A 27,559-nucleotide genomic window follows, 5' to 3' on the forward strand; every position below is an offset into this window, starting at 1 on the left:
TAAGGAAGCCGGTGTTCTCTTGAACCCAAGGACGCAACCTCTTCCCTACCCACCCGGCAGCGTGGCTCAGACAAGAGAATGTGAATGGCAGAGAGCTCAAGAGCTTTTAGTGGAGTGCCGTGGAGAAAAGCAGAACACAGGCGAAGACCCAAAGCTCCATCCCCACTATCCAATGGGATGAGATGTACCCTACGTGAACCCCTTGTGCAACCTGCCACCAGAGGATAGGACAGCTATATCTGGCTAAAAACTCTGGATAACACACTGGTTCTGACTATTTTTAATCAACAAAAACAAGCTGAACATACAAGAAGCCTATACACACTGGGATACAGAAAGATATAAGCTGCTGCACAGAATTCTTTCCCCAAGACACAAATGTGCATGAGGGCTCTCTTGCAATGGGGGCTGGTACGGAAGAGGGGTTTTGTAACCGGGGTTGACAGCGGCGTGAAAGGCAAAGTGGGAAGATTACCCACAAAACCAGAGAAGAGAAACAACGTGCCGTCACTAACAGACGGACCTGGAGGGCAGTTAATCTAGTTAATCTGCACTTGTACTTGGCTGAGGTTGTTCCTGCTGCTGCTCTTTTGGCGGCGGCTTCTTCTTCTTCTTCTTCTTCTGTTTGGCGAGGCAGCTCAAAGCAGACTCCCCATTTCTTGGGGTAGCCATGAGTGTGGGCAGCTTGCCAGACTGAGTTGGATACTTCGTTTTCAGGTCCTCTTTGAACAAGGGCTGGCAGAGTAAATGGCGCAGCTCCTTCTTCAGGACCTTCATCTGCTTTTGTCTCCTACGCTCTTCTTGTTGGTCAGTTTTTCTTCCTTAAGACACAATATAGAACAGACCATATTTGCTATAATTTGTGGAAACTTTTTGTTTCCCTTGATGGATACTTGCGATGGAAAATGTTCTGGAACTCTTGAGGAATCAAGGTTCAAAAGTTCTCTAGAGAAGCTAGTATTGGCTAACTTCTAACATAGCTGGGGAGGGATACTCAGGGCCATTATATCCTTCATTCCTCAAAAAAAAAGCCTCTAACACAGGAATGACCTCCCATTTTACTCGAGGGCACTTGCTGACGGTCACAGAGCTAACTAACTAGCTGTTAGTTAGTTAGTTGCTGTCAAACAGATTAGAATCCAAGGCTCCTGACTGGAAGATCGGTTTTCTTCCTATGACCCACCCAACTGCTACTTGCTAGTCGGTGTATGGTGACTCGACAGGTACAAAGACCCCGGGAGACTGTGAACACCGTCTGGGAGCCCAGCTCTCCTACCCCTCCCCACCAGCACTGTGACTGCACCTGTAGAGGTGGGCACAGCCAAAGGGCCCCAAGCCAACCAGTCCTCAGGGAGCAGAGCTCAAGCCCCAAGCTTGAGTTATCAGGGGGAACAGCTCATCGTCACCACGCCCACTGGTCTGGTTCCCAGCTTCCATACTAAGCAGACACTTGTCAGCTTCTGAATTTGTTGGCTTTGGCACTGAGATGCCAACACCTCAGGTGGGCTGCCCAACTGTGGGATGGAAAGAATACCGGATCTACTTTGGTTATCAGTTTAAGATCTGATTCCACCACTTTTTAGATTCAAGAGCCTTCCTCGAGCAGGGACCACAGAGATTCATCCCTGAATCCCTAGGCTCTTGCCCAGGTTCAGAGTCGGGCTTCAGTAAAGGCCTGGTAATGGAGCTATTTCCCTGCACAAACAGCTTCTCTTCCATGAACCTCAAAGTTTCCATATGTAAAAGAATGATAATTCCTGCTCTGTTCATGTCATGAGACCATAGAAGTCAGATGAGATGATGACTGGTGTAGTAGAAACAATAATGATCATAAATAATAACTTAAAATGTATCAAATCCTTCCATTTGCCAGGTACTGATTAAGGCACTTTATATACATCAATTCAAGCCATCTTTTGCAATAACCCCATGAGGCAGGAACATTATGACCTGCATCTTATATATGACAGCCTAGGTATAAAAGCGAGATTAAGGAGCTCGACCTCGTCACACAGCCAGTTAAGTGGATGGACCAGCACTGGCCGCACAGCCTACCCCTGATGTCACTACCTTTCCACATGAGGGAAGCAGCTGAAGCTCCTGACAAATAAGACAGAGGCAACAAAGTCAAAGATGGTAGGGTCATCTGAGAGTAAGGCCTGTCACAAAGGAAAAGGCATCCTGCTGATTTTAACAGGACCTATGGAACTGGCGAAGTTCCAATAGGATAAAAGTTGAAGGAAAAAAAAAATGAAAAATGCTGAATGTATTCTTCAAGTCCCGGAATCCAGCCCACTCACCCTTATACATCTCTTCTTCCAGCTCAATCTCAAGGGCGGCTGCTGCCTGTTCAATCCAAGAGTTGTGCAGACAAGCCTGGAAGTTCCGATATTCGGCCTTCTCAATCTGTCGAGCTAAATGGATTCGTTCCTGGGGGAAGGGAATAGAGTATTCATTTGACAGCGCTCAGGCCTCAGAATAAAAGCAGTGAGAGCAACCATTACATGAGTGTATACAAACGAAATCACAAGAGCCAGCTTTCCAAATGATAAACCTGAAGAGCCCCACCTGTGGGAAGCCCACCTCGGTTGGACGCCAATTTACAGGTGTCCAAAGAGAACTCTTCCCTAGACACCACAGATAGTTAGCATAGCCGAGCTAGGACCCTGACACACCCCAACAGCCCCAAGTTAGAGCCACACTGTGACTGATCACAGGGACCACAAACTCACAGAACCACCTCCTTCTCCTTCCATGTTGTCCTTGCCAAAAACATTTCAACTCTCCTGCTCAAGGGTGCTGGGGTCAGACCGCAATGAATGGAAACACGGGTAAAATGGATGAGATACTGTAGTGTGGGGAAAGGAGCCATGACAAGCGAAGAGTACCTCCCAACACTCCTTACTAATGGGAATTCTCTGTCCTCTCCATCCTTCCAAGCTCCTCTCTTCATCATATTTTCCCGCATGGCGAATACTCCTTTTAAGTCAGAGGAGCCAGGAGTCCTTGACCTGTTCCATGCTTTTGCTCCCTCATTTCCTGGAATTCCATCTCCTTTCCACCTCTCCATATGCAGGAGGCTTGGAGGAAACCTTGCCTCCTACCAATATAAGCATAATCTCCACCAGTCCCATGGTGCTCTGTTTGTACCTGAAATTCAGCATGGGCTCAGCCTCCCTCACAAGCCAGTGGACCTCTCTGGAGGAAAACCCACCTGGCTTTGGTACCTGACACACGGTGGCCCATAGTCGGCAGCAGCTACTCCACTGAATGCTGAGTTAAAACAAAACCACAACGGTAGAATTACTGCCATTTGCTTCAGGGATGTGACAAAGCTTTAGTATCTGCCTCAGCAGACAAGCTGACCTTACTTCCCTACAACCACTGATGTCCAGGCAGCCACAATGTCCTTGTCCAGTGGAGGGAGATGGTGGTAGTGGAGGCTCCACGGGTAGGCAGTGAAGAAAGGGCTCAAGAGGAAACTCCTTGTGTTTCTGACCACTCACCTGTCTCCCTTCTCCCACCTACAGTGCCCCCATTCCCTCCATTTTGTTTTTCTCCCTCCCCAACCACTTTTTAAAAAAACAAATCTCCCTATTCAGCTGTTGGCAGAACCCTTAATTTCCAAGGGTCCTACTGCCAGAGCCTCACAGCAGGTCTGAAGGCACAGCATGATCCCTTCCCTCATGAGTACTAGATTTTTAACTTTTCTTTTTACCTTGACTGCGTCCATGTACTTAGTCTGCACAGGAAACAGTGGGATGTCCTCATCTTTCTTGAGGGTTTTGTAAATCTTCTTAAAGTTGATCACATCCTCAGGCCCAATCAGCATCAGGCTGAGGCCTTCATTAGTGGCACGAGCCGTTCGACCACTTCGGTGGACATAGATCTCCGAGGTGCGCGGGACCTGCCAGAGTAACCAGGACATCAATGCACGGTTATCACCAAACAGTATTCTTCCCCTCAGGACCAGCTTCCCCGAGTTAGGCAGCTAGAAACCTCTCTAACACTGTGGACAGATCCAGCCCTTTTCCCTCAGTCCTAATTCTTCAGCCCATTCACTGTGCAGCGTCTGCCCTCCCGTGCCCTCTGCCCTAGTTTCAGGTGTCCGAAGAACACTGTTCAGCAGAACAGTGACAATCACTTATTTCATCTCTAGTCTTTCCCATTCTGCTTGACCCAGCCCGAAGCTGCCACTCCAATCTTCGTGAGTCAAAGCTCTGACCGTAATTCCCACTCTAACTAAAGCAACTCCACTGATTCTTCATTAACTCAACATGAATGACTGAGCATGGTAATTACAATGAACATTTACTGAGTGATTACAATGGGCCAGGCAATTCCAAGCACTCTACATGCACTTTTTCCTCCCAAATAGTAACACGAAGTGCTTTCATGATTATCCACATTATGGACAAGGAAACTGACATACAAGAGATGTTAAGCAATTCCCCCTAGGTTGAGGAATTAAATAGCGGAGCCAAGATCTGACCTGAAGCAGTCCAGCTGCAAAGACCACGCTAACCCTTAGGCTCCACTGCTTCTACTCTAAGATATGCTGGATATATTATGCACGGGTGTGGCACGGGTGCGACAATCCCTCCCTCCCCTGTACCTGCGGCACATGCCAACCAAGAGCAGTCTTTTCCACTGAGCCTAGGTGAACACAACCACTTCCAACGCAGCTCTAAGCACTTAACTGTTCAAAATGGTGCTAGAAATGCGGTCTATTGGCCATTTTTCACTTTCTTCTCATCACATAATCCCCCACTGCAGCCAACTTCCCACTTCCACATGCCCTCCTCCTTCCCTTCCACCTCTACATGCCCAGATCCTCCCCATCCTTAAATGCAAAGCATCTTTTAGAAAGCCCTTTCCAACTTCCCAAACTCGAAGTTACCACTCTCTCCCATTATATTTTGCAACTTTCTAATATCTTCTGCCTTAAATGATGGCTGTGGTCATCTCATCTCCTTTAGTTGGGCTGATACTTCTCAGGGGCTAAGACTGTATTTTGTTCATGTGGATATCTCCCACGAAGACTGGTCCAGCCTCTTCCCCAAAAAGGAGGAAGAAAGATTTGCTAACTGAACTGGTACCCTGGAAGATTTTTTTGAAGATTTATTTATTGGAGAGACAGAGAGAGTGTGCTTGGGGGATGGGGTAGAGGGAGAGAATCCTCAAGCAGACTCCCCACTGAGCTCAGGGCCCCACACTGGCTTGACCTCATGACCCATAAGATCATGACCTGAGCCAAAACCAAGAATTGGATGCCCAACTGACTGAGCTGCCCGGGCGGCGCCCTTACACCCTGAAAGATTTTTAAAGCGTGAGGGATTAGAAATGAATTAATAATGTCAGAATAACCATATCTTACTGAATATTTAACACTGTGCTAGGGGTTTCATCAGCAGGAGCTCATTTAATTCTCACAGTAACCCCAAGGGTTAGGCAGCATCATCACTCCCAGTTTACAATGACACTGAAACCAGAGATGATAAGAAACCAGACGCCAGTGGTACTCTGCGGCATGAGGCCTTGGGACTAATAATTCTTCTCCCTCCCACTCCTCCCTACCCAAACATTTGCTTGAAAAATCCCCCATTCGATGCAACAAATTCCCTAATGCCCCTACCTGGTAATGGATGACATGCTGGACTTTAGGAATATCCAGGCCCCGAGCTGCGACATCTGTTGCCAGGAGGACACAACTGTGGTAGAGAGACGAAGTTCATTAATAATAACTAATAGCTATCATTAATCAGATTCTTACCACCTCTTGAGTATGCCAGATGAAGCAACTGAGGCTCAGAGAGATTAACTTCCCAAGGCACAAACATGTCTATTCACTTGTGGAGCCAGGATCCAAAGCTGGGTCTCACTGGCCACAGTCAACCAGCCACCCTCTGCCAGTAATAAAAGACCACCGCCAGTAAATTAAATGAGGTCATACATAATCTACGTCAGTGACCTCATTTTCTATCACCCTCCTACTCACTTCCCTCCAGTCACACAGACATCCTCGCTTTCTTTCCAATTTGTCAAATATGCTCTGGCCTCTAAGCTTCTGCACTTGCTACACCAGAGGCCCTACAAGGCTTCCTCAGACATTCATGTTTCCTTGCTTTGTCCACACTCTGCTGTAACCCCTGCCTCTCAGAAAAACCTCCCTGACCCCGCTTTTGCACAACTCCCTGCACAACTTCACTCCTCAGCACTCAGCACCACTTGACAAACTACATTACTTGCTTTTCAATTTATGATCTCCCTCCACTGGAACGTAAACCCTGTAACAGCAAGGACTTTGCATTACTCACTGTTCTATTACCTACAACGGTTCCTGGTTTCCAGTAAACACTCATAAATTTCTTAATGTATGTGTAGTTCAAGAAAAGTCAAAAGCACCTGATCTGTGTCTTCAAAACTTGAGATTCTGGGCTCTTCAGAATCCCTGCTCCCTATATTTCTGAGGTCGGGCTGAAGAATGCAAGTTTTTAAAATATTCAACTACTGCTCTAAGTCAAAAGCAGTAACTTTTTTTATAAAGGGCCAGACCATAAATTATTTTGGGCTTTGAAGGTGGTAAGTTTCTGTTGAAACTACTCAACTCTGCTACTGCAAAAGTAGCCACAGACAATACATAAATGGGTCTTGCTGTCTTCCAATAAAACTATTTGATTTAGCCCATGGGCCATAGTTTCCCATCTCCTGATTGAATAAAATGTAGAGGCCATTTGCAGGCAAACAGGCTTGAGGAATGGAATGTAGAAAGAAAGGGCCCACAGCTACCACCTGGCTGAATACAGACAGACCCATCAGGGGACCCACCTCAAAATACCCACAGGCCCTAACTAACCAATAGGCTACTTACAACTAGGCAGTTACCAAGAAAGGGAGAATTCCGTACATGGCCATAATTCCTCATCTTCCCCCTTTAGAAAGAGCCCCATCCACTGCCTCACTGCAGAAAGCCTCTCCTCTGCTGTCCTGCTTGCCCACTCCCTTGTGGTATAGTCAATAAACTTCCATCTCCTTTGTTCTGCCTCAGGTGAATTCTTTCAATGCCAGCACCTTGGCTTCTACCAGATTGTTGCCCCACATTTGGGGTCCCCCATCCAATTAGACAAACACCACCATTTAGACACCATATAAACCACTAACTTCTACCTAGCAATATTCCAAGGGAGGTAAACCAGACATTTGTTCTAGAAATTAATCACTCTGTAGCCTGACAAAACACAGGGCAAAAGTCAATCTACATTTGACCTCAATTTTTCCATATCCTGACAATATGCACACTGGTGAGCATCATTGCGCCCAAAAGGAGATGCACAGTGGCAGCATAGCAGGACAAAGCAAGAGCTCTGGGTCTGATCGGTCTGAGGCCGAGGGTGCTCTGACATTTTCAGGCTAAGAAATCTTGGGCAAGCTGATTAGCTTTTCTAGATCTTACTCTTATGAAATGAAAATGATGACAATATATGCTACATAGTATTAAAACATTTAGCAAGTACCTACTGTGGGCTAAACATTTGTTCTAAATGCTTTATATGTATAAATTCCCTTACTCTTCCTAACTAACCCTCTCAATTAGCTTCTACTATCATTCTATTACACTAATTATGAGAAAAATGGAACACACTGACGTAATTTGTGTTAAGACAGTGGCACAGCCAAGGTCTTAATCTCAAGCAGTCTGGTTCCAGTCTGTGTTCTTAACAATAAATCTATTCTGTTTCCTCTCAAAGATGCTAGAACTGAATGAACGTGATAACGTATCTAAAATGTCAACATGATACTTACTCTATTGTTAACATGTATTATTGTCACCGTTACTCATTAATAAGAGAGTTTCTGTTGGGCATTATCAGCAACCAAATGCATCAGATAAGAGTAAGCCTGCTCATGATGTGCAAAAAAGGGCTACCATCTACTGATAAGACCTCCATGTCAGAAGGCAGCTTCCCATCATCTCCCCATCCTGGCAACCTTGATCTAATGACTAGAAACTGGGCTCTGGGTACAGGCCTGACTTACTCTTCCAGACGGGCAAACTGCTCCAGGTTTCTGAGCCTCTGCTTCTGGTGCATGCAGGCATGTAGGGTCAGTGGCATGATATCCAGGACTTTGAGGAGCCCAGAGAGGCGTTTGATACAGGAGATACTGTTGGCGAACACTAAGGTGCGGCCTGGATACTGCATCAGGAAGTAATACAGATATAAGTCTTTCTCATCCGTTTCACAATGAATCTTGGTCTCTGTCAGTGTCTCCACTGTGGCCTCATTTCTGGTCAGGTCAATGACTTTGGGCTTGCCCCTCATGCCAATCTTCTGCACGAGGAGGTCAAGTTTGGCAGTTTTGTCAATTTTCTTTATATGCTTCTTATGAAGGATTCGAGCAGGAGCTTGATGTACCAGGGTCAGTGTGGCAGAAAAAATAAGCGTCTGTCTCTTTGGGTTGTACTGGGAGTCACTGAGCATCTCTAGCAGCTGAGAGAGCTCAGCAAAGTGGCCTTTCTCAACCATCCGATCAGCCTCATCGACCACCAGACACCTGCAGATGCAGAGAGACCCACATAACCTGAGGAGTCATTTCCACAGCACACTCAACTACCAGCTTCACCCCCAACACACAAAGACATACACACATCACCACCAGGAGGGACTCCATCCCCTCATGCCCAGCTTTCTAGAGGCCAAAGTCCAGCTGGTACCACACCATGGCACTTAGTGACAGGAGAAGGTAGTGCGTACGCTATGGTGCTACCTCAGGCCCACAACAGAGAAGGGAGTGAAAGGGAAAGGGGAAGTACTGTCACTTACCTGAGCTGCCTAAGGTTGCTCAAATGAGGGTGCTTTTCTTTAATTAGCTCCCACAGCCGGCCCGGAGTGGCAACCACAATCTCCGGCTGGCGGTTTAGCATCCTCTGCTGTTTCTGCGCTGACATTCCACCAACCAAAATAGCAGTTTTAATTCCTACAACACACAGAATATAAAAGACCCTGTTATCCAGTTTGGCTGTGTATTTTCTGCCACAACTAGGACAGGTGCCCCCAGATTGGCAAAGGCAATCAATCACCAGGACAGTTCCCCTTTGTGGGGGCGGGGAAGAGTAGAAGGCTAAAAAGTGGGCCTAGCCTGATTCTCTGCGCTACTCCTAGATCTGGGCCTTGCCTACTTCCCCAACCTCATTTCTTCTTAATCCTTCCCCTTTATCAACAATAGAAGAGCTGGATTTGAACCCAGGCATATTTACCCAAAGTTCCAGGAAAACTAAGCAATACTGCACCACAGTGCTGGGAATGAGCTCACTCTGCAGCTGTGACAACACCTCCCTAGAAAGCCCTGCCCATCCCCTTCAATAAGAATTAAGATGAACCTCCTCTAATGCCAACTGTCTGTTCTGTTCTCTGATGGAGAACAGATTCTCAAGGTATCCAATGTGGAAAGAAAACACAGGATCATGTCAGCAAAGTGCTTAGCAAAGCGCCTGGCATATAGCAGAAGCTTGGTAAGTAACTGTTGCTTTTATTTTAAAGATAAAATTCTCACTGTGCAGCCCTTCCCGAAAGGAATTCCCTGAGAGAGTAAGTTCTAGTACCCCAAGGCAGAGGTTGGCATACACTTTCTTAAAGGTCAATATAAGCATTTTGGCCTTGTGAGCTAAATCTGTCACTACTAACTTTACTTCATTCTACCTTGGTAGTGCAAAAGCAGCCACAGACACTATGTTATTAACAAATGGGTGAGGCTACACTTTATTTACAAAAAGAAGTACTTTGCCAACCCCTGCCTTAAGCATCCATCATATCCAATAAACTAACTTCTTATGCATCTCAAGTGGCATAAGCTATGTGCCATCCTTGGGAGAACTGAGAAAGTGTTAACTCAAACAATTTTCTGTAAGGCTTAATTCTCTGGCAGGTGAGAAAGATTTCCCCTAGAGGGCAGGAGCCATAGCTTATTCACCTTTGCCACCCCAGATTCTAAGATCCTCTCAGAAGTATTTATTAAATGGAATTAAACCTCACCTGTAAACTTGGCCACAGCATCAATATGTTGCTTGACCTGGACAGCAAGCTCTCTAGTGGGAGTCAGAACCAGCCCAAGCAGAGGGCGCTTTGGATGTGCTTTACAGGTGGCAATTTTGCCATCCAACTCTTGCTTCAACCTTCCAGTCTCCTCTTCATCAAGCTTTTCCTCTTTGTCTTCATCCTGTTTGGGGATGGCCTTCTCCCTCACCAGAGAAGAAGGTCCTTCACCAGCATCACCATCACAGAAGGGCAGCACCTGGTCAGGGACAGCAGCTCCGGACTTGACCTTGCTGGGTGGTGCTGTAGCCTTCACTCCAGCTTCACTGGGCAGGACTTCGCCCTTAACTCCAATCTCATCAGGCGGAACTCCAGACTCTGTTGTCGCCTCAGTTCTAGTCTCACCAGGTACTGCTCCTGTGTCACTTGGAGCTGAAGTAGGCTTCTTCTTCATCTGCCACTGGAGCACTGCATGGATCATTGGAATGGCAAAGGCAAGAGTTTTTCCACTTCCTTAGAAGTAAAACAGAAAACAAAAACAGTGTGAATCAATAAATACACATACTTTCTGTTTGGGCTTCTTTCTTTACCCAGAATAAGGGGCCCTTATTCTGGGTAAAGAATATAAAGAATATAGCCGAGTGCTACCCCAAACAACCCAAAGCTCCTACACTCAGCAGAGGCTTCCCGACAGCACTGCAAACAGCGGGTATCTATAATTAAGAGCTTGAGAAAAAGTCTAGCAGACAAGCACTGAGGCCTGATATCACCAATATAAACTACACACAAAATCCAAGCACTGAAACTCTAGAAATAGACAAGTTTTGTGTTTTTTGTCATTGCTGTAACATACACTACCACATTAGTATAGGGAACGGAAATCTCTAATTTCCTAGGTGGACAAGATGGGAGTAGAGGATAATTTTCTTAGTTTTTGAGAAAACCTAAAATTAGCACAATTTTATCTATGCTTGAACATTTTCAAACTGATCTTTGAATGTATATGAAGTCCAAATTCACATCTCTGGGTAGTTAATACAAACAAACAAAACAATTCAAGTCGAGAATTTATAGTAGTTCCAAAGTTACGTCCTCAACAAAAGCAAATTAGTGATCTCTGGAGGAAGAAACCTCAAAGAATTCTCACAAAGGGCACCTGGGTGGCTCAGTCCGTTGAGCTTCTTGACTCTTGGTTTTGGCCTGGTTTCATGGGATTGAGCCCCAAGTCAGCACAGGGTCCACTGAAGGGATCCTCTCTCTCCCTCTCCCCCTGCTTCTTCCCCAATTTGATCTCTTGCTCGCTCTCAAATAAAAACTTCTTTTTTTAAAACCTATTAAGAAGAGAGTTCTCACAAATAATCTTCAAAGGAAAATGAGATCTCAGTTAAAAAAAAAAAAAGCCCACAAAAAAATAAGCATAAGAAAAAAAGAGAGCAAAACAGACCCTTAACACTTTAGATAAAACAGTACTTTTTATCAAAAACCATCAAAGCTAGAAGACATTACTACATCTTCATTTGAAGACCTGAAAAAAAAAAGACAATCTTCAACTGTCTACTTAGCAAAAATTCCTTTCAAAACAAATGCAAAATAAAGACATTTAAGCACCCAAAAGCTGAATAATTTATCCATCAGCAAACCTGAACTACAAGAAGTACTAAAGGAGTCTTCCATACAAAAGATGCTACCGGATGAAATTGTGGATCTGCACAAATAAAGACTACCAGAAACAGTCATGGTAACATGGGTAAATATGAAAGATTTTTCTTAAATCATATTATTTAAGTTTAAACATAAAAATGTATTTTGGATTTTTAAAAACTTATTATTAATATACACTGTATTATCTGTTTCAGGGGTACAGCTCTGTGATTCATCAGTCTTAAAAATTCACAGCAGTCACCATAGCACATACCCTCTCCAATGTCCATCACCCAGCCTCTTTATCCTTCCTGCCCATCTCCTCTCCAGCAACCCTCAGTTTGTATCCTGAGATTGAGTCTCTTGTGGTTTGTCTCCCTCTCTGGTTTCATCTTGCTTCATTTTTTCCTCTCTTCCCCTATGGTCCTCTGCCTTCCCAAATTCCACATATTAGTAAGGTCATATAGTAACCGTCTTCTCTGATTGACTTATTTTGATTAGCATAACACCCTCTAGTTCCATCCACATCATTACAAATGGCAAGATACCTGTTTTTTGATGGCTGCGTAATAGTCCACTGAATATATACACCACATCTTCTTTATCTATTCATCTGTTGATGGACACCTAGGCTCTTTCCATAGTTTGGTTATTGTGGACATTGCTGCTATAAACAGTGCAGTGCAGATGCCCCTTTGGAACACTACCTATCTTTGGGGTAAATACCCAGTAGTGCAATTGCTGGGTCATAGGGTAGCTCTGTTTACAACTTTTTGAGGAACCTCCATACTGCTTCCAGAATGGCTGCACCAGTGTGCATTCCCACCAACAGTGTAGGAGGTTCCCCTTTCTCCACATCCCCACCAACATCTGTCGTTTCCTGACATCTTGATTTTAGTCATTCTGACTGCTGTGAGGTGGTATATCCCTGTGGTTTTGATTTTTCCTGATACTGAGTGATGTTGAGGACTTTTTCAAGTGTCTGTTGGTCATATGGATGTCTTCTTTGCAGAAATGTCTGTTCGTGTCTTCTGCCCACTTTTTTAAAAAAGATTTTTTTATTGGACAGAGAGAGAGTGAGAGGGGGAACCCAAGCAAGGGGAGTGGGATAGGGAGAAGCTGGCCTCCAGCTGAGCAGGGAGCCTGATGAGGGCCTCAATTCCAGGACCCTGGGATCGTGACCTGACCTGAAGGCAGATACTTAATGACTGACCCACCCAGGCTTCCCATTCTGCCCATTTCTTGATTGGATTTTTTTTTTTTTGGTACTGATTATCATAAATTCTTTACAGATTTTGGATACTAGACCTTTATCTGATATGTCACTTGCAAATATCTTCTTCCATTCTGTCAGTTGCCTTTTGGTTTTCTGTTTCCTTTGCTGTTTAAGTTTTTTATCTTGATGAAGTCCCAGTTCATTTTGTCTTTGCTTCCCTTGCCTTTGGCAATGTGTCTAGGAAGAAGTTGCTGTTACTGAAGTAGAAGGGGTTGCTGCTTGTATTCTCAAGGATTTTGATGGATTCCTGTCTCACACTGAGGTCTTTTGTCCATTTTGAGTCTATTTCTATATGTGCTATAAGGAAATGGTCCAGTTTCATTCTTCTGCATGTGGCTGTCCAAGTTTCCCAACACCATTTGTTAAAGAGACTCTTTTTACCATAGGACATTCCTTCCTGCTTTGTCGAAGATTAGCTGACCATAGAGTTGAGGGTCCATTTCTGGGCTCTCTATTCTGTTCCACTGATCTATGTGTCTGTTTTTGTGCCAGTGCCATACTGTTTTGATGATTACAGCTTTTTAATGGAGCTTGAAGTCCGAAACTGTGATGTTACCAGCTTTGCTTTTCTTTTTCAACATTCCTCTGGCTATTCAGGGTCTTTTCCAGTTCCACACAAATTTTAGGATTATTTGTTCCGTTTCTGTGAAAAAATGCTGATGGTATTTTGATAGAGATTGCATTAAATGTGTAGATTGCTCTAGATTTTCACAACATTTGTTGTAGATTTTCACAATATTTGTTCATCCAGTTCATGAACATGGAATGTTTTTCCATTTCTCTGTGTCTTCCTCCATTTCTTTCATAAGTATTGTATAGTTTTCTGAGTAGAGATTCTTTGCCTCTTTGGTTAGATTTATTCCTAGTTATCTTACAGTTCTGGGTGCAACTGTAAATGGGATCGACTCCTTAATTTCTCTTTCTTCTGTCTTGCTGTTGGTGTATAGAAATGCAACTGTTTTCTGTACACTGATTTTATATCCTGACACTTGACTGAATTCCTATAGGAGTTCTAGCAGTTTTGGGACAAAGTCTTTGGGTTTTCCACATAAAGTATCGTATCACCTGCAAAGAGTGAGAGCTTGACTTCTTCTTTGCTGATTTGGATGCCTTTTATTTCTTTTTGTCTGACTGCTGAGCCTAGGACTTCTGGTGCTATGATGAATAGCAGTGATGACAGTGGACATCCCTGCGGTGTTCCTGACCCCAGGGGAAAAGCTCTCAGTTTTTTCCCATTGAGGATGATATCTGCTGTGGGTTTTTCATAGATGGCTTTTATGATATTGAGGTATGTGCCCTCTATCCCTAAACTATTAAGAGTTTTAACCAAGAGAGGATGCTGTATTTTGTCAAATGTGTATTTTGGGTTTCTTTCTTTTCTTTTTTTTTTTAAAGATTTTATTTATTTATTTGACAGAGAGAGATCACAAGTAGATGGAGAGGCAGGTAGAGAGAGAGAGAGGGAAGCAGGCTCCCTGCTGAGCAGCTGAGCAGAGAGCCCGATGCAGGACTCGATCCCAGGACCCTGAGATCATGACCTGAGCCGAAGGCAGCGGCTTAACCCACTGAGCCACCCAGGCGCCCGTATTTTGGGTTTCTAACACATATAAAGTGTAAAACAAAAAGCACAATGTAAAGGAGAAAAGGAAATACAGTCTTGTAAGATTCTTGTACTATATAAAAACAATATATTATTACTTGAAGATATCACATTAAAGATATATACTATGAACCCAAAAACAACCACTAAAAAAGATTTAGGTATATAAATGTAACAACAGTTACAACTAATAAGATCAATAAAGGATATAAAATGCCATCACAAAAAATAATCAGTCTAAAAAAAGTGAAAAGGAGAAAGAGTATAGCAAATAACAAAATAACAGATTACAACTTAACCATTATCAATAACCACATTAAATGTGTATGACCTCAACAAATAAAAGACAGACTGTCACAATGATTAAATACCAAGACCCAACACATGCTCTCTACAAGAATGCCATTTTTCCCCCTTACAAGTCTGTTTAAAATAAAGTATATGATAAAGGATTCAGATGGAAAGCCAGATGAAGAGGTACATAAGGCAAGGTTTGGAAGGGTTCCAAAGGCTTCTGTCCCTGTGGAACTGGGGGTATACCACCATCCCAGCATAAGGATGGGTTCACCAACTGAGAAGCTCCAAGAAACCCACCTAAAATGCAATGACATGAATAAGTTAAAAGTACAAGTATGAGGGGCATCTAGCTGGCTCAGTTGATAGAGCATGTGACTTTTGATCTTGGGGTTGTAAATTTGAGCCCCACACTGGGTGTAAAAATTACTTAAAAATAATCTTAAAAAAAATAAGTATGCAAAACATACCATGCTAATATTAATCAAAAGAAAGCTAAAAAAGATACATTAGTATCAGATTGAGAAGATTTTAGAAAAAAGAGTACTTTGGGGATAAAGAAGGCCATTTCATAATTAAAGGAATAAATTCATTTAGAGAATGTAACAGTCCTAAACATTTATATACCTAAATATAACAGAGCTTCAAAACACATAGAATAAAATCTTATGGAACTGCAAAGTAACCTATCACTCAAGAAAAAATAAGTGACACAAATACTTCTAATACACTGAAGCAATTAAATCTGAAAGTTAAAACCCACCCTATAAAGCAAAGTGTATCCAAGCACAGATGAAATCTACCAAATATTTAAGGAAGAAAAAAAATACCAATCCTATACAAACTCTTTCAGAAAACTGAAGAGAATACTTCAAAGTCATTCCAAGGCCTGCATTACTCTCATTCGAAAAACCAAAGACATTACTAGAAAACTACAAACCACTATCCCATAAATAGAAATTCAAAAATTATCAACAAAACTTTAATAAATCAAATCCAATATATAAATGGAATAATAGCACTGTAACCAAATTTGGTTTATCCCAGGATTGTAAGTTTAGTTTAGTATTTCAGAATCAGTGTAATTCACCATAATCAACAGATGCTAAATGAAAACCCTTAATAAATGCATAAAAAGCATTTCAGAAACCACCATTTCTGATAAAAATGTTCAGCAAACTAGGAACTGAAGAGAATTTCCTCAATCTGATAAAGGCCCAACTATGAAAAACCTACATCTAACATCATACTTAACGATGAAAAATGGAGTATTGTCCCCCAAAGATCAGGAACAAAATAATGGTGTCCACTCTACCACTTCAAAATTGTATTGGCGGTTTTACTGCAATAAGATAAAAATAAACAAAAAGCATGTGGACTGGATGATAACTATATAAAACCTGATACAATCTTTAAGAAACTACTTCATGGGAGTGTGTGGGGGATGGGGGGCATATGGATGGTTCAGTCAGTTAAGCATCTGACTCTCGATTTTGGTGTGGGTCATGATTTCAGGGCTGTGAGATCAAGACCTGTGTCGGGCTCTACGCTCAGTGGAGAGTGGGCCTGGAATTCTCTCTCCCTCTGCCCCTCCCCGTTTGCACTCTTTCTCTCTCTCTCTAAAATAAATGAATAAAAATCTTAGAACAAACAAGCAAAAAAAATGACTTGATGGTACCAAGTTGCAGGCCGCAAAGTCAATATACAAGTCTTCATATTTCTATTTATTTTTATTTAACAACAATCTGAAATAGAAAACTTTAAGTTGCCATTTACAGTAGCATCAAAAATACGAAATATTTAAGGATAAATCTAATAACAAATGTGTATACAGTATAAACTATAAAACACTGCTAAAAAAATTAAAGATCTAAAAAAAGGGAGATATACTACAATCATGGGAAGATTCTGTATTATCCAGATGTCATCTGTCCTCAGTTTGCTTTATAATCAAAGAAGTCTCAATCCAAATACTATCTGGCTTTTTATAGAAATGGACAACTTGATTTTAAAATTCAAATGGAAGCATAAAGGACCTATAGCCAAAATTCAAATGAAAACATAAATGACCTAGAATAGCCAAAATAACTTTTTTCCCCCCAAAGATTTTATTTATTTAACAGAGAGAGATCACAAGTAGGCAGAGAGGCAGGCAGGGAGAGAGAGGAAGGGAAGCAGGCTCCCCGCGGAGTAGAGAGCCCGATGCGGGACCTGACCCTAGGACACTGAGATTATGACCTGAGCTGAAAGCAGAGGCTTAACCTACACTGAGCCACCCAGGCACAAAATAACTTTATAAAGAACAAAGACGACTTACTCTACCTGATTTTAAATTTATTCTAAAGCTGCAATATCGACGCCTGGGTGGCTCACCGGGTTAAGCCTCTGTCTTCGGCTTGGGTCATGATCCCAGGGTCCTAGGATCGAGCCCCACATCGGGCTCTCTGCTCAGCGGGGAGTCTGCTTCCTCCTCTCTCTCTCTGCCTGCCTCTCTTCCTACTTGTGATCTTTGTCTGTCAAATAAATAAATAAAATCTTTAAAAAACTAAATAAATAAAGCTGCAATATCCAAGACAGTGAAGTTTTGATGTAAAAAGACAAGTAGATCAAAGAGGGAAAAAAAAAAAGACTCCAGAAAAAGAACCACACCTATATAGTCACTGATTTTCAAAAAAGATGCAAAAGCAATTCAGTGGAGAAAGGATAGTTTTGTGTTTTTGTTTTTGTTTTTTTTAACAAACAGTGCTGGATGTCTGTATGCAGGGGAATAAAAAGGAACTCTTGATCCACACTTCTCACTGTAAACAAAAGTAAGCCCGATAAAGATCAAAGACTGAAACATACAACCTAAAACTAGTAACACTTCTAGAAGAAAACAATGGAGAAAATCTTTGTGATCTTGGGCTAGGCAAAGGATTTGTAGATAAGCACACCTGCACAAAGGACTGTGATAATTTGAACTTCATCAAAATAAAGAACTTCTGATCTTTTGAAAGACTGTAAAGAAAATGAAAAGACAAGCCACAGACTGGGAGGAAAAAAATCATAAACCATGTATCTGATAAAGGGGGTATACCTAGAATATATAATGAATTTAGTAATAGGAAAACAACAACCCAATTAAAAAATGGGCAAGAGGACTGAAAAGACACCACCAAATAATACAGAAATAGGCACTTGAAAAGATGCTCAATGAGTCATTAGGGAGATATCAATTAAAACCACAAGGAAACCATGCTAAAAGTTTAAAAGTCTAAAATAAAACTGAAGGGGCGCCTGGATGCTCAGTGGGTTAAAGCCTCTGCCTTCAGCTCAGGTCATGATCCCAGGGTCCTGGGATGGAGCCCAGCATAGGGCTCTCTGCTCAGCAGGGAGCCTGCTTCCCTCCCCCCACCCCCTCCCCCTGCCTGCCTCTCTGCCTACTTAGGATCTCGGTCTGTCAAATATATGAATAAAAAAATAAAAAATAAACAAACAAATAAGTAAAATAAAATGAAGACTGAACATACCAAGTATCAGCAGGGACAGAGACCCATTCAAACTCTAACTGGGTGGGTATGTAAAATGCTATAATCACTTTAGGAAACTCCTAAAAAATTACATTTACCTTAAGCTATTCCACAGGTATTTTTACCCAAAAGAAACTGAGGCATATACCCATACAAAGACTAACACAACAATATTTACAGTACTTTTTGTTTTTAAATTTTATCTATTTATTTATTTGGGAGGAGACAGTGTGGGAGGGGAAGATTGGTGGAGAGAGGGAGGGAGAGAGACAAAGAGCTCCTGGGCAACACTGTGCACAGGCACGGGGGAGGGAGAAGTAAAGGGAGAGAGAAGCCTTTTTTTTTTTTTTTTTAAAATATTCTATTTATTTATTTATTTATTTGACAGAGAGGGAGAACAAGCAGGGGGAGCGGCAGAGGGAGCAGGAGAAGCAGGCCCTCTGCTAAGCAAGGAGCCAATGTGGGGCTCGATCCCAGAACCCCAGGATCATGACTTGAGCCAAAGGCAGATCCCTCAACCAACTGAGCCACCTAGGTGCCCCAAGGGAGAGAGAATCTTAAGCAGACTCCATGCTGAGTGCAGAGTCTGACAGGAGGATAAATCTCAGGACACGGAGATTATGACCTGAGCTAAAATCAAGAGTTAGAGGCTTAACCAACAGAGCCAGCAGCTGTTCCTATGAACAGTTTTATCTGTATAGCCAAAAACTATACAGAACAAAAATATCCATCAACAGATGAATAAACAAACTGTATTATATCTATACACTAGCATATTAACTATCAATAAAAAGGAATGAACTATTGGTACTTGCAGTAACATGGTTAAATCTCAAAGCATGCTGGGTCAAAGAGCCAAACACCCAACCCCTCTCAAAAGTACCTACCTAGTGTATGATTCCGTTATATAAAATGCTGGAAAATGAAAATTAATTCAAAGTAATAGAAAGCATATCAGAGGTTGCCTTGTGGATGAACAAGGAGCAGGACCCAAGAGAGGCTTCAAAAGGGACTCAAAGCATCTTTTGGGGCTGATGGAAATATTCATTATCTGTATGGGAGTGGCAGCTTGTCCACGGACCCAAAAGTCTTTGTGAGTCTTGGACCTGCAGATTCACAGCATTCCACTGGGATAGCCTGAAAGGAGCAGTGGTATGAATCCAAATGTGAGGTTCTAGCCACAGTGGCTCATACAACCTTGGCTCTGTTTCCAGAAACCCACTTCCAGGCCTCTGCACAAACCAAAGCAATGTAGCAGAATGCTTAACAGCACACAGACCTAGTCTAGAATCCAGGCACTACCACTTTCCAGCTGCTGTTTTAGGGATACTATCGTCTGTGAGGCTGTGTTTCCTCATGAGTAAGATGATAATAATAAATGCAACCTATTTCAGAGTGATTTTGAGGACGGAGTTCATCAATATGATGTACTTAATACAGTGCATGACAGATTTTAAATGCGAAGAAAATGTTCTAACTTACTATTACTTCCACTCCCGAGGCTTCCTTACTCTTCCATCTACGTGATTCTTCTACAGGATCTCACCTGTATTTTCCTGATCACCCTTTCTAGAAACCCAAGGCACACAGTGTCTAGATCGTCTACTTCTATCTCATATAATCTAACAGTCACTAGCCATGTATGGATGGCTATCAAGCACTTCAAATGTGGTTACTCTAAATTGATGTGCTGCAAATTCAAAATACATGTCAGATTTTGAAAACTTAGTATAAAAATAAGAATGTAAAATATCTCAATAATTTTAATTAAATATTGAAATTTTTATAAACTGATTAAATACAGCGTTAAAATTAACTTTTACCTATTCTTACCTTTTTAAAATATGGCTCCTAGAAAATTTAAAATCCCTACATGGCTCACATTATATACATATTTCTATCGGTTACTGCTGGTCTAGTTGGATTTTAGTACGAGGCAGTACAAGCTCCTCCCTCCAATCAGTAACTTAAATTACTGAGGTCAAATCAACCTGGCATTATTTCACAAAGTCTTAAGATGGCCCAGGGAATGAGAGAACTTTAAATAATGCCTAGTCCCAACAGTCACCTCAGGCCAACATCTTCCTACAAAATCCACCCAATGGTTACCTACCACACACTCAAACCCTTCCAGTAATGATAAACACAGCAATTCCCAAAGCAGCCCTTTTATCTTTGGACAACTCTTGAGAATTAGTGAAGATGTACCTCTTTAGAGGGTTAATCTTAGTCCTACTTTACCCCTCTGAGTCATTTAGGAAGGCTCAAGAACAGGAAAAAACTACCATTTGCAAATCACTTGCAATGTACTGTGTAAACTTTTCTGTAGCATTTACATTTAATCCATAAAGAAAGGGGAAAAACAGTAGTAGGCACTAGTGTTATCTTCATTTTATAACAGCACCTATGGGTGTCAGTGAGATAAAGCGACCTGTCCAGGGTACCAATCATAAAGTAGTAGATCTCAACTCAAGAGTTGGATGACTTCTAAACACCTTCATTCAACAATGCATTTGTGGTTTGGTTCCCAAATTCCCCTCTTCCCAAGCCATCCAACCTGTTAGCAGCCACAAGGTCAACCCAAAAGCAATCTTACCCTGGCCAGCTAAGGACGCTCTTACCTGTCTCAGCAGCCCCAAGGATGTCCAGTTTGTCACGGATGGCAGGTGCCAAGGTGAGAGCTTGGATTGGTGTGGGTGCAGAGAAGCCTAGAAAGCTGAGTGCTCGGAGAACTGGCTTGGGTACAAACAGATCTTTCCATGCTGTTACATCTGCCTTCTGGTCATGCATTTCAGGCACCCATGTCTTTGCTTTCTTGGGCACTTTTGGAGTAGTACCCTGGGAAGGCTCCAATTTTTTTTTCCCTTTCTTTTTTTTCTTTTTTGGAACAGACTGGGCTGAGCTTTCTGATACCATCTCCTCTACCTGTGGATTAGGACAAACTGTGCCATCTCCCTGAGGCTCTGGTTCAGCATCTTTGACTTCAAACTCTTCCTGGGCACTGATTCCTTCAGTTTCCATGTCTTTATTCTTCTTCAACTTCATCCTTTTCTTTGAGGAGCTGGACTCTCCTTCTTCCTTTCCTGAAACACTTTGTGCCTTTCTCTTCTTGGGCTCCTCCTTTGAGAAGAGGCTGGAGGAATTCTTGGCAGGGGAGACCAACTGGTAATCCGTCAGTTCCTCAAAGCACACCAAGTCATCCATCTGTCCCTCTGCAAACATATTTGGGTCAATCTCCACCTGCTTCCATTTTCCCACAACTTTGATTCCCTTTGTCTGAAATCTGCCAAAGCTTGGTGCCTTTGGCTTTGATTTTGTCTCCTGCAACTTCATGGTTGCTGAAAAGAAAAGGAGAGAAGCATTCCATTAGGTTGGCAACTGAAGCGCACAGGGGTCTGAGTCAACAAATATTTTCTAAGCAGCCTATAGTATCCTGCCCTGCAAAGAGGTGAGGACACAGAGACCCTGAAGAACAAAGAGAGGAAATATACCAACAGAGTAGGCTGCTTGGCCTGGAACAGAGGGTACACAGGGCATGGAGGGGCACAGACACATGAGCTAGATCTGGTTGGGATTCCAGACCCAACACTTACTGCTTGGGTGTCACTGGACAGTAGTGTTTAATCCACCCTGAACCGCAGTGCTCTCATCCTTTAAATAAGGGAAAGGGTCCCAATAATATCTAAGGCACAAAATGTTTTATGCAAAGAAATAAAATTATGTAAAGCATGGAGCATGACGCTCGCCATTCCCAAGTCATTTTGAAGGCCGAATTAAGAATGCGAAGGGGTGTTGCTGCTGTTGTTTTTTCTTTTTGGTTTGGGGGTGGGGGTTAGGGGGCCAGCTTTATTGCAAGGGCTCAAGCCTTGACCCAAGAAGGCAAACGCCTATTTCACCATGCTGGCCTTGGCCCATCCAGCTTTTTTGTCACATTTTGAGCGATTTAACACACATTTCAACAGAGACGTTTGACTGGCACTCCATCCGCGGTCTCCCTTTCCAGAAAGACTAAGGAACATAACAGGTCCCGGAGGGAAGCCCCAAAGTAATACGTGGTTCAAATGCGGACCGGCTCCGCGTCCGTGGCGGGCGTCTGAGCCTGTGAACCCCTGTCTCCTCGCCTGTAAATGGGGATGATGAAGGTATCTGTCCCAGAGGGTCGTTACACCGACGCGAAAAGGTGACGCACTTCAGAACCCGCTGGGCATGGCGCCTCACCGGCTCTGCACGTCAGCGCGCAAAGAGGCTTCACCCCCGGCCCCGGCTCCACGACCGCAAACCACGCGCTTCCACGGCGGCGCGGGTGGTCAGACACCGGGGGCGAGAGACCCAGAGCCGCGCCTCGCCTGGGGCTTAACGGGCGCTCGACGCTGAGAGGCCGACGCCACCGGGCCTGGACGCCCACAGCAGGGACCCCCAGCCGTCCTCTCTGGACCGGAGAACTGAGGCCCATGTCCTGCACAGGCCCACCACGCCAGCCCCGGGGGCCGGCCCCAGCCCCGCTCCGGCTCCCGTACTCACCGCATGGAGACGCCGTCACGGCCCCCTCACACGCCGGCCAACCGCCGCGCACACCTCCTCCGAAATCCCTCAGCTGCAGCGTCGACCGCAGTTCCGGGGCGGGGCTCGCATTCACGCACGCGCGCGCCCCTGAGATAGGAAGTCCCGCCCCCATCTAAAGGCCGCCGCGTGATTCGCTGCCGCTGCGGCGGTACTCCTCCGCTGGGCTTAGGGAGCGGGTGGAGCTGCTGAACCCGCGGTGCAGCATTCCCGCTCAGTGCCCGCTGGTGCACCGGAACGCGTTTCCTTCTGTTCTTGGTCTAGTTTTAGTGCAGTGGCTGTCCGCGAATGAAGTACCTACTGGGTGCCTGCGAACCTTGCAAACGTTTTAGCCTCTAATTTACAACCCAACCAGCCAGTATCAGAGGTGCTGTTTTCGCTGTTTTTTTTCATGCCTCACCTATTGCTCACTGATAGGTGAGGTCAGGCTAGATCCACCTGACTCCAAAGCTCACGTTTTCACTGCCAAACTGAACTGGTTCCTTTGTTATATGCAGAGAAATCACCTTCACAGTAGACAGTCGCCTTTTCAATGTGGCCGTCACCACACCACCTGGGAAACCTTTCCCACATGCTGTCTGGCTGGTGACCTTGAGAAGTCTTAAAGTGATTTCTAAAGTTTAGGTCAGGGGCGCCTGGGCGGGTCAGTGGGTTAAGCTGCTGCCTTCAGCTCAGGTCATGATCTCAGGGTCCTGGGATCGAGTCCCACATCGGGCTCTCTGCTCGGAAGGGAGCCTGCTTCTCTCTCTCTCTCTCTCTCTGCCTGCCTCTCCATCTACTTGTGATTTCTCTCTGTCAAATAAATAAATAAAATCTTTTAAAAAAATAAATAAATAAAGTTTAGGTCAAGTGAGCCTCCCCACCCTGCTTTGGAGCCAACATGGGACAGAACTTGCCAGTGTGTCCCCAAGGGCCTGGGTGCATAAAACCTGTGCCCAAGTAGTGTCTGAAGAAGTCTGATGACCAGACACTGAGGCTGTCTGGATGGTAGAGTGAGGAGAAAGGGCTGCACGTCCCTACGTGGAAGGACAGGGTTTCTGTCCCCTCTGGCCTAGTTGGAGGATTGCAGCATTAGTCCTAACAACCTTGCCTAACAGGGCTGTTTGGTGGCAAAAGGGTCCTCAGCAGAAACCTACTAGAAATAGGACCCCTGCAGTGGTACTTAGGGTCATAATGGGGCATGGTGAAGATTCTCAGTGAAGGTCTCTGAAAAACTGGCAAAAGCATCTGTATTAGTTAGGATTCTCCAAAGAAACAGAAACAACAGGATATGTGTATGCAGAGAGAGAAATTTGTCTTAAGAAATTGGCTCACAAATGATTGTGGAGACTTGACATATCCAAACTTAGATGAGGTAGGCCAGTAGGCTGAAGACTCAGGGAGGAGTCCAAAGGCAGTCAGCTGGCGGAATTCCTTCTTGCTCAGAGGATGTCAGTCTTTGTTTTATTAAAGCCTTCAACTGGTTGAATGGGTCCTCCCCATGCTGTGGAAGGTAATCAATCAGCTTTATTCAGAGTTCACAGATTTAAATGTTCATCTCATCCCAAAAAAACCTTCACAGAAACGTCTAGAATAATGTTTGACCAAATTTCCACGCACAGTGGACACATAAAGTTAACCACCACAGCATTCTAGGAGAGAAAAGAATAGCTTTTGTTTGGACATCCCCCATGTTGGAGGAGACAACTCTGTTGGACAGCCAAGAAAGATTTGCAGACAGCACTAAGTTAAAATAGCTTCTCGCCCCTTTATCTCATGGTTTTGTGTAGTTGAAAGCAGCCATATGGAGAGGAAGTAGACGAAAGAGAGGTGAGAGCAGATTACGTCCCCTCTTCCCAGCTGTGTTTCAGAGCCCCGATCAGACCTAAACTGGGGAAAAGGGGGAAGTTACAAATTTGCATGTGAGATGGAAATTCTGACATCAGATTAGATGGTGTTTTTGTTTACTCACTATTATTTTTCATGAGGGGGTGTTTTCCCCCTAATTATTACAGATGAAATTTTATTTTATTTTTTTAAAGATTTTTCTTTTTTTAAGATTTATTTATTTATTTGACAGAGTGATCACAAGTAGGCAGAGAGGCAGGCAGAGAGAGCAGGGAAGCAGTCTCCCTGCTGAGCAGAGAGCCCGATGCGGGACTCAATTCCAGGACTGTGAGATCATGACCAGAGCCAAAGGCAGAGGTTTAACCCACTGAGCCACCCAGGCGCCCCTACAGATGAAATTTTAAAATGGCATTCTTTCCGAGGCAGTTTTAGTGGAGGCACAAAGATGGAAAAGAAAACAGTAAGAGCACAGTTTCCTTGCTCTCCAAAGCAGGTTTCTTAGAGAGTATTAGACCTAACAAGGAAATTGTCTCCAAACAAGTTACATGCCACTTAGCTTAATATCTAGTTCTAAGTCTGAAAGGATCAAAATTGAAGAGGCTGAGAGAGAGCATTTCCTTGCAGAACTTACAACTTGTGGCTGAGGTTAAATAAAGTATAATTTGGACTTAAAATAATTTATTTCAGCAAGCATCTCCTTCTTCAGGATTCCCAGAGTGTCCTCTATGGAGTATAGCACTTTCTGCTCTGCATTATACTGGGAGATTTACTTTCTTGTCTTAGTTCTCCTAGATTACAAATTCCTCAAAGAATTGCCCTCAGATTTATCTGGGTGTTCCCTAACATGCTCAGTCAGTGTCTAGATAATGTAGTGAGTCATAAGTGTTTGCTGAATGAATGAATGAGAAAGCCATTGACCTTAGCCTGAGGGTTGATACCCTCTGCCTATTTGTGTAGTTGAACCTGGCACCAGAAGTGATGACAAAGGCTGACTTTGTCCTATGGCATCTGTTCCTAGTTCATAGCAGCTTTTTTTGTTATGTCCCCAAGCTGGATACAACCAAAATGTCCTACAGTAGGTGGATGGTTAAATTGTGGTATGTGGATATATACATATATTAAGTCATCATGTTGTACACCTTAAGCTTACAAAAAGTTGTATGCTAATTATATCTCAATAAAGCCGGGAGGAATACCTATGGTATGTCTATTCAACAATAGAAAGGAATGAACTAGTAGCACAAACAACTTGGATAGATGTAAAGGGTATTATTTTGAGTGAAGAAAGCCCTTGCCTCCAGGGCATGTAGGACATCAAAGGACAAAATCACAGAATGAAGAACAGATTGGTGGTTTCTGGAGCTTAGGAAGGAACTCGTGGTTAGAGTGTGAGTATTTGGAGTATCTTACACAGATCTCCTAAATCCGTTGGAATTTCCTAGGTGACAGGAACATCTTTTGTTGTAATGGGTTGATTCTTAGTGGGACCCTCAGTGGGGGCTCATCACCAGACGCTTGGAATTTTAAGCCTCACCCTCCAGAGAGGGGAAAAGGACAGAAGTCTGAGTTGATCATCCTGACATGAGGAAGCCTCTGTAAAGTCCCTAAAATGTGGGGTTCTCAGGACTTCCGGCTTAGTAAACAAGAATACCTCCTTACCGGGCACCTGGGTGGCTCAGTCAGTTGGGCGTCTGCCTTTGGCTCAGGTCATGATCCTGGACTCCTGGGATCGAGTCCCACATCAGGCGCCCTGCTTAGCAGCAAGTCTTCTTCTCCTTCTGCCCTTCACCCCACTTGTGCTCTCTCTCTCAAATAAATAAACAAAATCTTAAAACAAACAAACAAACAAATCTATCCATGGGAACACCCAAACCATAGGACAGAAAGAACTTCTGTGCTCAGGGCCTCACCCTATATAACTTTTCATCCTACTGTTCTTTTGTACCCTTTAATAGCCTTTGTAATTAATCAGCAATAGTCAAATCAATAATTTTCCCAAGTTCTATGAGCCTTTCTAGCCAGTTGTCCAAGCCAAGGAGGGGGTCATGGGAACCCCCAATGTGTAGCCAAAATGGACAGAACTTGTGGGTAACCTGGGACCCATTTCTTAGGATTAGAATCTAAGGGAGGCAGTCTTAGGAGCCTGAGCCCTTAACCTGTGGGGTTACTGCAGTTAGTACCAGAATAGAGTTAAATTGCAGGACACTGAATTGCTGCCCACAGAGAAATAGAGCAGTGTTTGGTATGGAAAAACCCACACATCTATGTCAGGAGTATAGCAGCAGTACAGACACTGTTTGCAAATACTCCACTTCACTGGGCATCAGGGAAATACAATTCAAAACCACAGAGAGATACCACCTCACACCGGTCAGACTGGCTAAAATTAACAAGTCAAGAAATGACAAGTGTTGGCCAAGATGTAGAGAAAGGGAAAGCCTCCTACACTGTTGGTGGGAATGTGAGCTGGCACAGCCACTCTGGAAAACAGAATGGAGGTTCCTCAAAAAGTCAAAAATAGAGCTACCCTATGACCCAGCAATCACACTACTGGGTATTTACCCCAAAGATAAAAATGTAGTGATCCGATGGGGCACGTGAACCTGAATGTTTATAGCAGCAATGTCCACAATAGCCAAACTATGGAAAGAGACCAGATGTGCATTGACAGATGAATGGCTAGAAAAGACATGATATATATATATGTATGTATACACACACACACGCACACTCTCTCTCTGCCTACTTGTGATGTCTCTCTCTCTCTCTCTCTGTGTGTCAAATAAATAAAATTTAAGAAAAGAATTAGACACACACCCCG

General features: G+C 43.6%; 1 protein-coding gene and 1 long non-coding RNA gene across 2 annotated transcripts in view; both read right to left on the reverse strand.

Annotated features, from left to right (window-relative positions):
* Window positions 1-264: 264 nt before the first annotated feature.
* On the reverse strand, window positions 265-23,654 carry DDX24 (DEAD-box helicase 24). Its single transcript, XM_059373874.1, has 9 exons — window positions 22,873-23,654; window positions 20,973-21,689; window positions 10,032-10,544; window positions 8,823-8,976; window positions 8,038-8,553; window positions 5,636-5,711; window positions 3,719-3,907; window positions 2,301-2,430; window positions 265-821 (listed from the first exon to the last, which is right to left on the reverse strand). Exons 1-9 carry the CDS (start codon window positions 23,024-23,026, stop codon window positions 544-546), a joined length of 2,727 nt encoding a protein of 908 aa, XP_059229857.1. The 5' UTR covers window positions 23,027-23,654; the 3' UTR covers window positions 265-543.
* A 468-nt stretch (window positions 23,655-24,122) lies between these two features.
* LOC132000225 (uncharacterized) overlaps window positions 24,123-27,559 on the reverse strand; it is a 9,324-nt gene continuing 5,887 nt past the window's right edge. Inside the window, exon 2 of the long non-coding RNA XR_009399212.1 lies at window positions 24,123-24,394. This is a non-coding gene — a long non-coding RNA (uncharacterized LOC132000225). The remainder of the gene's footprint in view (window positions 24,395-27,559) is intronic.

This window comes from Mustela nigripes, chromosome 13 (assembly GCF_022355385.1).
Source record: "Mustela nigripes isolate SB6536 chromosome 13, MUSNIG.SB6536, whole genome shotgun sequence".
Taxonomy (NCBI): domain Eukaryota; kingdom Metazoa; phylum Chordata; class Mammalia; order Carnivora; family Mustelidae; genus Mustela; species Mustela nigripes.

Bases quoted from the DNA above. Each gene is read 5' to 3' on its own strand.
- DDX24 (XM_059373874.1), bottom strand. From the start codon at position 23,026: ATGGGGGCGGGACTTCCTATCTCAGGGGCGCGCGCGTGCGTGAATGCG. The intron at 10,545-20,972 runs GTAAGAGCGTCC...TTTACTTCTAAG, and splicing joins CCTTGGGGCTGCTGAGACAG to GAAGTGGAAAAACTCTTGCC. The intron at 8,554-8,822 runs GTAAGTGACAGT...CTGCATCTGCAG, and splicing joins AGCAACCTTAGGCAGCTCAG to GTGTCTGGTGGTCGATGAGG.